Source organism: Perca fluviatilis, chromosome 7, assembly GCF_010015445.1.
Source record: "Perca fluviatilis chromosome 7, GENO_Pfluv_1.0, whole genome shotgun sequence".
Lineage (NCBI taxonomy): Eukaryota > Metazoa > Chordata > Actinopteri > Perciformes > Percidae > Perca > Perca fluviatilis.
This window is the reverse complement of record NC_053118.1, coordinates 2661676-2674002: the sequence shown is the minus strand read 5'-3', so window position 1 is coordinate 2674002 and position 12327 is coordinate 2661676. Positions and strand designations below refer to the sequence as shown.

General features: G+C 42.8%; 1 protein-coding gene across 3 annotated transcripts in view; it reads left to right on the top strand.

Annotated features, from left to right (window-relative positions):
* Positions 1-12107, top strand: part of faxcb (failed axon connections homolog, metaxin like GST domain containing b) — a 30967-nt gene extending 18860 nt beyond the window's left edge. For 2 of the 3 annotated variants that reach the window (XM_039805963.1, XM_039805962.1), the window contains 3 exons: positions 666-883; positions 7545-7661; positions 8394-12107. In XM_039805963.1, coding sequence (XP_039661897.1) covers positions 666-883; positions 7545-7661; positions 8394-8704 — 646 coding nt within the window. In that variant the 3' untranslated portion in view covers positions 8705-12107. The remainder of the gene's footprint in view (positions 1-665; positions 884-7544; positions 7662-8393) is intronic. The other variant, XM_039805961.1, reaches the window with a different exon arrangement.
* The last annotated feature ends 220 nt before the right edge of the window (positions 12108-12327 follow it).

The window sequence follows — 12327 nt, the reverse complement described above, 5'->3', positions numbered from 1 at the left end:
CCCACCACAGTGGGACTCCAGTCTTTCATGACATGAATATTGAGGAACTGTGTTTTCTGCTGTTAAAATGTTGCCCCAAGCTGGTTCACATCTGTGTAGATGAAATGTTACTGTATGATAGCTGTAAGATCCAGATGATTGGTGAGGCTGTTAGAAGGTGGAACATCTTTGGTAGTAGGCATTTCCTTGAGCGGCATGATCCTGATACTGGTGAGATTGTGTGTACAGCATGCTGAGTGTGATAACCTTTTGTCAGTTTGGAAATAGACCAAACGTTCACTACCCTGCTGCTGTGTGAATGTTTTGATGGCTGAATCAAATTGATTCTATCTCACCAGAAATGTGAATGTTGTTTAATAGGGAAGTTGCAGTTACATCTAGAGCTGCAAACATACATTGATTAATCGATTAATCGATCAAAATTCTCAGATTAATCGACAATGAAAATAATCCTTAGTTGCAGCCCAGTTACATCTTAGAACCTCTTCCTTCTTAAGGAGACTCTACTCCTGACAAACTGCAAGTGTTACTGCGACTCATTCTGGGTTTAAAGATCTGTGATATAAGTAGTTTGGAGCCAGACCATTCCTGCTCTGACACAATCAGGTAACCAATGTAGCGTGTGTGTGTGTGTGTGTGTGTGTGGGTGGTGTGTGTTCTTACAGGACAATAGCCTACTGTCAGTGGGTGGACAACCTGGAGGAAACTCAGAAGCTTCTTGCGATGAGCGGTCCCCTGAGTGACACGCTGAAGTGGCTGCTGAGCCACCTGAACGGCAGCATGGTGCGCAGGGAGATGTATGGCCATGGCATCGGACGCTTCTCTAAGGAGGAGGTCTACGCTCTGATGGAGAAGGACATGAGGACGCTGGCCACACTGTTGGGTAGGAAACGGGCTGTGTGTGTGTGTGTGTGTGTGTGTGTGTTTTTGTGTGTGTCTGTGTGTGTGTGTGTGTGTGTATATGTGCATCAGCATTCCCAATGCTTCGTCTCCAAACCTTTGCCATTAAAATGTACTCCATTAGGAGCCACTTATTATTGTTATGTTATACAATCTGATAACAGAATTACCAGATTTTTGATTTGGGATAATAGAATTACATGCATTTATTACTACAGTAATAGTAGGATGAGTTCTGTTCTGTTTATAAAAGCACTTTATAGTCTTAAATGTATTCAAATACTCAGTTTGGTGGATAAGTGTTGATAAATTTGGCAACTTTTCCAAAACAGTTGCTATGTTTTCCCAGGAAATCAGAAGTAAAAACTAGTGACAGCCAAAAGAAAACAATGAGTCAGGCACAGGAAGTATTGTCATGTTGATGACAATGACATCTGTATCAATCTAATTTGTTACAGCATTGCTAGGCGATAATGACAAAAGTGAAAATTGTTGGGTGGCTCTGGCAGTCTAATGTGGCCTAATGAAGCTATAGACACAAATTATTTCAGAATACATACAGTAAAAAAGTGTGAAATAACTGAAAACATGTCTTATATTTTAGATTCTTCAAAGTAGCCACCCTTTGCTTTTTTTATTAAGGGGAAAAATTCCACTAATTAACCCTGACAAAGCACACCTGTGAAGGTAAAACCATTTCAGGTGACTACCTCATGAAGCTCATTGAGAGAACACCAAGGGTTTGCAGCACTATCAAAAAAGCAAAGGGTGGCTACTTTGAAGAATCTGAAATATAAGACATGTTTTCAGTTATTTCACACTTTTTTGTTAAGTACATAATTCCATATGTGTTCATTCATAGTTGTGATGCCTTCAGTGAGAATCTACAATGTAAATAGTCATGAAAATAAAGAAACACATTGAATGAGAAGGTATGTCCAAACTTTTGGCTTGTACTGTATGCACAGTGACATGTCCTAGGATAAAAATGCATGTTTAATAATATCAATAAATAATTAACATACATGTCCTGGAATTAAGTAGCCTGTAAATGTATTTTATTTCCTTACACATATCTGTCATTGCCTCTGTGTTTGTTCTTAGCGAGGTAGTAGAGATGAAACAGGGAAAGTTCGGACGGCTTCCGGTGAGCAACATGCTGGAATAGTCTAGTTTTTCCACGCTCCCACCCTATTCATCTTTAACTTTCTCTATAGTTCAGCCAAAGCGCTACAACTAGCCATTGGTATCTAACTATATTCGGCAGCACTTCGCCACGTCGAAAGGATGTCCAACAGGTCGAAGAAAGAGGAGCAAAAGAAGGATGACTCGCCGTCGAGCACCGTGGTATCTTTGCAAACGGCTATGCTAGCCGAGCACAAGACTTCGCTCCTGGCTGAATTACTGTACTGGATGAGCAACGACTGCACCTCACTACCCGTCTGGGTACATTTGGAAAGGGCAGGTTCACACCTTCCACTGCAGTCGGTCCTCTGCTCTCAACTCCCTCTGCCTTTAACATCTGTGGGCGCATGCCCGATTGTATCCCTCTCGCTCAAGATCTGGAGTCAAGTTAGGAAAAACTTTGGCTTACAGGGCCTTTCCGTCTTGACCCCACTGCTTAAAAACCATGTCTTTACACCTTCAAGTTCAGACCTGGCATTTAGGGCCTGGCACAGTAATGGTGCTGTCAGTGTCAAAGACCTATACAATGGCATATTTGTGTCCTTCACAGAGCTCTCTTCCCTTTATGGTTTGCCAAAGTCACACCTCTTTTGCTTTTTCCAGATTAGGGACTTTGTCAAGAACACACTCCCCCACTTTCCAAACCGCCCCCCCGAAACCCTGACTGATTCCCTTCTGGCGATAGACCCGAACTGAAAGAAATGCATTTCTGTTTTGTACGATTCATTATGCTCAGCCTCCGCGAACCCTCGTACTTTGACAAAAGCTGCATGGGAGAGCGATCTGAACATGACTATTACGGACCAACAATGGGACCTTGCTCTGGCTATGGTTCTCCATATGTGCTCAACAATGCAAGGTCCTTCATAAAGTCCACTACACAAATGCAAAATTGTCTAAAATATACTCCACTGTCTGGGACGCCTGTAACAGGTGTAACCAGTCTCCTGCCAACCATACTCATATGTTCTGGTCTTGCCCTAAATTAAAAACTTTTTGGATGAGCATTTTTGACACCATGAGCAGAGCTTATGATGACATTATCCCCCCTGACCCTTTGTCAGCCATTTTTGTCATTTCCTCTGACGCTGACCTCCCTTGTTGCACTGAGGCGGGCCCTGGCGTTAACATGATAATCCTGATCCTGCTCAACTGGAGGCTCTCCCGCCCCCCTACACTTGACCGTTGGAATAAAGAGGCTTGACAATTTGAAGCTTGAGAAGCTTACTGGGGATTTCCACTGAATGCAGAACTTCTGCGGACCGGCTCTGCTGCGTGTCGGCTCCGTGCTCCGCCGTCTGTCAATACCCACCAGGTCTGGATTTCTTGCGGAACGGCTGCGGCCATGACTGACAGCTGTAGTCACGAGGACCCACGAGATCTCGCAAATTCACGTAGAATAGAACCACAAAACCAACAACAGTTAGTTTCCATCCAGAGGAGTAGAGGGGCTCTGTGCTGTGTTTTCAAGGTGTAGTGCAGGGAAATATGATCCGCCGTGAGCACGCTGTATTTTATTTTGAAAATGAACTGGATGTTTTATTTTGTTTCTGTGCTCGTCTTCCTGTCCTGCACTATCTGCCCTGTGCTGAATTGCTGCGGAGCTCTCCGGCGTCCGGCAAAAATAGAAGCTCTGTGTATCTGCTCCGGAGGGCTGCGGACCGCCAGAGCTGGGACGGAGTTGGAACCCAGCCGTTCTGCAGTCAGTGGAAATACACCCACTGACTTTAGTGGAAACTTATTGACTCCGTCGCCGTTCCAGAGCAGATCCGCAGACGTTCCGCAGCCGGTGGAAATTGGGGGTTACGCCGCCTTCCCACTGGCAGTTGAAATCAGCTCCGATACAGTGAGACCCCCAACGTTGGTCATCCAAAAAATTGAACTCTTGCGAAAGGCTACGGACGGCTCCTATACGACAATTCCAGCGGAAGTTAGCGTTACTATGGTACTGATAAACAAAGTTAGCTAGCAACAGAAATTATTGACATTATAGCATTATACCGCTATATCACATTTAACCGACGTGACATATTAAAGGTATAGTGGAGGATTTTCCCGAATTTTAGAAAAGATCCGCCCTCTCCACTTTTTGAAAAAATGCACATGCGCAACACTCTACCTGCTCCCGAGAGGGAACGCCTATTAAACGTGTGCACGAGAGTGCACTGTTTACAAGTTGCTGTCGGCATGGCTCATACAAGCTACTTTCAGAAAGAAGATTTGCACTTTTTCACAAATTGAGATGTTTACCATGTCTGCGCGGTGCGTGACTTGTGCCAGGGCTAGCATCGCTAATCATAGCTTACATCAACTTTCACTAGCAGTGATTTTAAATGGATTTCTCCAAATAGCACGCCAAACTTTACCTGTGGAGTAGAAACTTGGCGACTGAGGCATCAGTGGAGAGCCCAACCTGTGCTTTTAGCGCACGCCAGCGTGTGAAACTCCCAAAAACACTCCGGTCTTGTTTCTTTCTTCAGAGGCCTTTCTCTTCTTGTCATACCTTTCGTAGACACTCGTAGCTCACCACACATATACACCTGAAAGTATTCATGCGCAGAAAGCGAAAACTACCCTAGGGACGAGCACGTACGACGGCCTTACGTAAACATAGCGCCAGAATGATTGACAACTAGGAGGACCAATAGTCTTGATGATCCACCCGGAAAAAGAAAATCCTCCACAATACCTTTAACGTCCTGGGCAACTTTTCTCCATGCAGCAGCCTTTCTGTTTCTATCTGTATAAGAGAGGTCAGAGAGAATCGTACATTCAGAGACTTATCAGTCGTTCTAGTTTCTCTGCCATTTTTGTGAGTCGCTTCCGAAGCTTTTCAACGGTGTAGTACGACGTCCACTGGGGGCGTATTGCGTATTACGGAGCTGATTTCAAGTGCCAGTGGGAAGGCGCCGTTAGATCTTGAAAGGCTCTATGCTGACATTCCTCTATGCTGACATTCCTAGAGACATGGAACCCTTTCGTTGACTCCCTAAGCTTATCTCCTGACTTGGAGGACTGGGCTCCTTCTAGACTGCTCCACTCGACGTCAGCTTTTTTTTTACCTTTTGGATGTTGTATGTCCTTACTGGTGTGTATTTGTCTTAGGGATGCACCTTCCTGTATTCTGATACACTTTTATGCACCAATTTACAGTGGAAATACCTTTATTAAGCCTATATGAAGAAGAAAAACACAGATGACATTTCAAAATATATCAAATGTATAATGGAAAGTATGTTGTTACGTGCCATTGTGCATTTTTAAGTGGGTATATGGAAATCCTGGAGCTTTCTTAGTGGGTATACAGCGTATACCTGCTTATCACATAGATACACCACTGAAGTACATCCGCAGCCTCTAAAATAGTTAAATGTAAGAACTTAATGTTGAATTCACATGCTCTTTTCACATCGTAGGAAAGCACATCGCTATCGCCGGATGAGTGACATATTTGTTAGGCAATTTTTCTCTAACCAGTGTATGATGAAGGCATGTTGGGTGGGAGAAATTAGAAAGCTAATGTTAGCTAACGAGCAGCAGCCGGCCGTTCGGCTCCTCCGCTCCCACTGTAGAGAGAACAGCTGACAGCCGGAGAGAGACACAGTGTTTGGTCAACACCAGTTTTAGCTGTGACTGTCCTTCCTTTGCCGTACCTGAGTTTGCTGCATTTTGGCTGCTGTCTGTGGATTCCTTCATGCGCGGCTCGTATTCTTTCGGATGTTTCATGCGCAGGTGTTTTGGCAGCGCCGATATTGTGTGTTGTTTGGGGTCCTTGCCGCCGCAGGACAGGTCGGCATTGCAGCTTGGGTGTGTGGCTCGGCTTGGGTCGCCTTCATTTGGCTGGGGGTGCTGCCGGGCGGCGCTTTTTCTACTCGCAAGTTCCATTTTCACTTTCTCACAGCCTACTGCATTGAACAGTCCACCTACTTCCCGTAATCAACGGCGGCGTCATTACGTCGACCAGCGTAGCGTGCGTAGTGCAAGCGTAGGGTTCAGTTCGATGGAAAAAAATTCTAAGGTTGGGCAGAAACCCAACCCCGTCAAAAAGCCTAATATTCAGCCGAACCCGAATCCTGGATTCGGTGCATCCCTAATTTGTCTGTGTACATGGGTCTGTGTTGTTTGTCCCTGTCTGATTTGGACCTGATCTGGATTGGTTTGCAGGTGGGTAAGGGACTTGAGGGGAATTGACATACTGTCTCAACTATGCTTCATTCACCATGGCCTCCGCTGTATGTCATTTATTGTGAAATTCAAATAACTTTTTATTTTGGAAAAAAAAAGAAACAGTTCAGTAGTAGAAAAAGTTCTGGATGTCAGCCACAGGGATACAATATCTGTGTGCAGATGGGAACAAAGAGTCTGATGCTGGAATGAAAAGGGATTTGCATCGATCTGTTTGTGCCATTTCAACTAACGACCACTTGTTGTAAAACGGAAAGTTATTCCCAGAGTGAGAGCATCAGTACACTCAGCTTCTCTTTTAATGCTTTCCAGACTCAAGTACCAGAAGTGTGAATATAAAATGTGTTGTTGCTGCTCAAAGTGCAGGTCTTTCCGCTTCAAAATGAAATCAGTTTATTTTAAGAGTTTTCTCTGAAGCAAAGGAGAAGAGCCTTTTTATTTTATTTTATTTTATTTAACCTTTATTTATCCGGGTAAGTCGATTGAGAACGAATTCTCATTTGCAACAACGACCTGTCACATTGACACAGTTCCACATTCATACCTGGAAGCTGCTCAATACAACCACAGTCTGATCTGCTGGCCACTGAGAGCTCCACTGGATCGGTTGGGGTTGAGGGCCTTGCTCAAGGGCACCTCAGTGGTGGTGATGAGGGAGGCTGATCTTTCACTTTCCCCACCCAGATTTAATCCTGGGGATTGAACCAACGACCTCCCGGTCACAAGCTTCCCAATCACTTCTTTAACCAAATGCCCAAATGCACTTGATTTAGCATAAGTCATATCTAAGGCCAGTAGGCCACAGATACTTAATAATATCAACTATTTGTACTTGGCCTTACTGTAGTATTTTCTGTTTCATTAACATTGCTTACACATTTTTAGCAGCTCAAATCATTTGAAAAATATTTAAATTATGTTATAGTATATATTAAAATCCACATATGTGTGTTTAGGAGGTAAGTAAACTACCAATAATCAATAGTTTGACTGCACTGTACACCTCTCCAACTAACCTAAGCGTGTGGAGGTCCTCTACTTTAAAATCAGTGGAATGAAAGGGTAGGCTACTTGAGTTCATCTGAGAGGGCTTTGGTAGCCTACTTCCCACATAAAACATTGGGAACAATTAATACAGGTTTTTATCGCCAATTAACCACCTTTATCTTGTTTATTTCCATATTATTTCAAATTTAAAACAATACTTTAAAAGAGTAAAAAAAAAAAATCTCTGCATCAAAACTTCAAATTGCTGTTTATTCTCTGTCCTGTAGGAGATAAGAAGTACTTCATGGGCTCTAAGATGTCGACATTAGATGCTACAGTGTTTGGGCATTTAGCCCAGGCTATGTGGACTCTGCCCGGGTCACGGCTGGAGCAACTCATCAAAGGTCAGTGGATCTGTGAAGTACTCAAACATAAGTGGAACAGTATATTATACATATGAACTGAATTAATGAATTAATAGATACTGTCTCTTCAGTTTGAGCTTTCTTATTACCCTGTTTTGCAGTATTTAAACATAATTAACATCATCATTTACAGTTTTCCTTGCTGCTTTGTCATAGATGTATTTGTCTGTTCCAGCCACTAGATGGCAGTGATATTCTACTTCAATGCAGTGCTGCTGACACAGGCTTCGATTGTTGCTTTCAAATCTTGCACAGAGTGGGGAACACTTGGGTCTCTTGTCTTTAAGAGATCAGAATCAGAGCTTGTAATGTCACTGATTAAGGTTCTCTGTTGTTGTTTTGAGACATCATTTATGATGAGAGGGCTCATATTGAAAAGATAACACAAAATATGCCTCATAAAGTAGCCTAGATCGTGGCCGGGTCTGCTCAGTGGGTAGAGCAGGCGCACATATACTGAGAGGTTTATGCCTTGACGCAGAAGTCCAGGATTCGAATCCGACCTGTGATGATTTCCTGCATGTCTTCCCCCCCTCTCTCTCACCTGGCTGTCCTGTCAATTAAAGGCAGAAAAGCCCCAAAAAATCATCTTTAATAAATAAATAAAGTATCCTAGATGTATTGTCTTCCTCTGTGGTCCCTCCTGCTGGTTTGAACTTGTACCTGTAGAAGCTTGTGCATGTGAACCTGCTGTGTCTGATGTCTCTACAGGAGAGTTGATCAACCTGGCCATGTTCTGCGAGCGGATGCGAAGGAGGTTCTGGCCCGAGTGGTTTGTGGATGTGGAGGATCTTTATTATGATGGAGACAGTGAGAGCAGCGGCGGCGGCTCACCTACAGGCTTTGGCATCTTCTCCAGGACTGACACACTGGACGACAGTGACGCCAGCAGCCACTCGGCCGGACACACGCACACACACTCCCCCGACTCTGACCACTCGCTCTTTGACTCGGACGTGGGCACGGGATCTGAAAATGACATTCAGCTGAAGGAGGAGTTAATTCCCAACCTGGAGGTCTGACCTGAGAATGGTCATGATTGGCAGACAGATTGAGACTGACAGGAGACAAGAACTGTGTCCGTTAGCTTGAAAAAAAAAAAAGGGGGAGTCTGGATAGGTTTCCAGACAGCAGCTCTCACAGCTGAAAGAATATTCCAGCTCCTCCACCTCTAATACCCAAAATGATAAACCCTGCTGATGGACCGACTGGGTATTAATATGCAGAGCATACAAACTGAACCTCATAATACACATACTACTGTATGGTTCACCCCTCCTGTAACACCAGAACTGTCGCAGTGGCAGTTTCTCTTTGCCTTATTTGTCTCGTCCTCAGATGCAGAAGCTGGTTTGAAAGGTTAACACAAAGGAAACATCTCATCTCCTGAAAAGTGCAGCAGCAACAGAATAGTGGTCTAGACAAGGCAGGTGGCACTTCACTTGCTATGAAACGATGCAACTAATCACCACTCTGCCATGTGTCTTAACGCACAAACCCATTGGAACAGGTGGAGATTGATCATGTGGCTGAAAGGAACAGCTGCTGTGTCTCGGCTGTAAAGCATTTGTGTGCTGGAAAAGAAACACAGATGACATTTAGTGCTAGTCCATGCTCTAGATTGATGCTTTATGCTACTGTATGCGAAAAGAACCTGTATCAAAACATAGGGCTGGGTACCAAAACCAATACCAACTTTTTAGGCACAGACCGAATTGCCTCCTTAGGATTGAGTAACGTCATTCAATACCATATTCCAATACCTAAGTAGCAAATCTTATCAGCGTCAGTGAGCCATTATGCTTCTACCAACATGCTACTTGCGATTGGCTGTCTAACGTTACACATCGTAAAAGGTGAAGCTGAAAAATAAATACAAATATTTGTGCCGTAATGTTGTAATTTCTTTATGTTGAAATGGATTTTATAAAATTGGTATCGAAAAAAGTAACATTGAGGAACCGGTATTGAAGTCACGGTAATGGTATCGGTACCTGAATCAAAAGTGTTTTGAACGACACCCAGCCCAAATCAACATCAAAACATGATGTATGTCTCCATCAGGCCACAACCCTAGATGCAATCCTATGTATAGTCCTATGGAATAGAGGCCAGAACGTAAAGAGGAGCAGATTTGTGCCTGTTTAATTTGCTGGTTATTATCCTTATTTCTCTCCATGTAGAAATGATTTGCTTTGTTATTGGGGTCGTTGGAGCTTTCGATCATTGATTTCCACATCTCTTCAGCTCTGTAATTCGTATATTTGACCACTAGATGTCAGCCTGATGCCTCCTTTATTCTGTAACATCCACCATGAGGACCTGCAGTCCATTTAACACAGCAAATCATTTCTCCTTCAGTCCTAATCTTTAATATTGCGGTTCCCATTCATAGGTAACCTGTCAGTCTGTGTGCAGGTGTAATGTGCGTACGTATGCGTACTTACACACTGTAACTGAGCGCAGCAACAAATCAGCCTTAGTTCCTTAAGACTAGAGAAATGGGTGAAAATAGTCGGCAACAGTTTTTGTTGTGATATAATTTATTATCTGTGCCACTTTATTTTTCTTTCTATAGGATCTTATGTGTCAAATATATATTTTGTTAAACTTTGTTTTCTTATTGCTCTCAAAGAGAGATGTTATTTTGCACTAGTGGAAATTTATTTTCACCTTATTTCAATGGGAGCAGTCTGCTGTGGAGGTAGAGAACAGTGTAGGCCAAAGGAAAGGGAAACATAAATGTGTATATCAGTAGTACAGGCAGGACGTTGAGTGTCCTGATAATGATTGTGCTGCAGGGGACTGTGCTGCTTACTGTATGTCGTGTATGTGAATCTTACTGGGCGTGAATGTCATCAATGAAGCAGTTGATGAGGTCTTTGCAGACAGTCAGAATACCAAATAAACAGAACTGAACATCACTAGTTTAAAAACCTTTGGTATGTCTTGTCTTTCACGTCAAGCTTGGTAGAAGTGCTCGTAATGGCAATATGATTGCTGTATAAAGATTGTGGTGCATATAGAGTAGATGTGACTTAAGTTTAAGGGTCAATACACTCAAATTACAAAAAACATTCTCATCAAAATCTCATGGTATTGAGCCATTCAGATAGTTTGGGTTTTATTTCTCCAGGTTTTGAGATATGTGTCTGTAAGATTTTGCGAATCCTGTCACTTTGGATTTCTTACATCCAATGAAAACTGTAATATCACGAAAGAATCCAGTTCAAGCAAATGATGACTAACACATAAATCATTGTGATTCCTTTCAACACTCGCAGCGTAATCCTAAACCACCCTGTAAAATTGACGTTCTGTTTATTCGAGGTAATGTTACCGTAACGTAGTTTACAAGCCTTATCTTCATCCAGGATTTTTCCAACTATGTTGTCAAACCCAAAATGCTTTTCCCCCTCATTCAAATGGTTGTTTGAATTTGGAATAAAAAGTGACTTGGTTTGTGGATACCTGTGGACTTTTACTTAAAACTGCTATAGTCAGTATTTGTATATTAACTAAGGATCAAATGACAACGTGTAATGTGAAAGGGGCCGTCACTTGTAATGATGAACCCACAGAGAATTATCACCTTACTCCGCAGATTCCCTAAGCTCTACAGAGCGTTTTAGCATCTTACTCCTTGTTTATGTGTTTTCCATAGACTGTAAAAATAATGGACATGTGCATCAAAAAAAAAGTTTTTAAAACCCACTGTACGCTACCTGCTCTGCACCAAACAACAGATGAAGTTAGTGACTAGTTGATGACCATGAGCATTTAGCTGCATAAGAGGGATATATTTCCCTCAGGAGTTGGTGGAGAGCACAAAGTAGAGGGAATATTGGACTTGCATTCATCAGGTGGCCAGAAACACGACTCTGAGTGAATGCTAATGTTGCTCCGTGTCTGCTAGATGTAACTGCTTGCTAACAAGTTTGCCATGCCAACTTCCAGCCCAACACTATCTGCATGGCTACATATCACTTATGTTTTTTTTGCAGTTTGGGTGAAGTGACCCTTTAAATGAGAAGCCTGGATAGATGCAATAGATGAGTTAGTGACAGAAGGCCAGAGTTTGATCCAGATACTTGGACTCCAGAGACAACCCTCTTCCATCATGTCGCCCTGTGGTTCGCATCCCGACCCGCCCTGGCCTGGATTGTTCGCTTTTCAGTCGCCTCATCCAGTCTGGGCATCATGTAGAATTGGACTGCTTCAAACAAGCCATATTAAAACTAAATGTCTTGTTAATTAGAACCATGTCATAGCATTACTGCTGGGGTAATGTAAATATTGTATGTGTGACACAGTCTACCATACTGTATGTAGAGCTGACTTACTGATCAAACTACCTATGGATGTGCAGTCATAAACTGGAGCGACTACATGATTTCAATAAAGAATAGCTGTGACAATTTTAAACATGCCTCTATGTGTTGAATTTGCATCGTTATTATGTGTCTTGGGTTAATAAAAGGGTGTTGGTGTCATGATGCTGCTTTCTTGAGCTCTGCACTGTAGTTTAGTAATCATAATAGCCACCAGATTGTGTTATATTGTCATAGCTCTGACTGTATTTTATGTGTGTGTGGTTGTGTGTTTTCAATCAGACAAACAAGTCGCAATCATTCAGGTGCAGAGG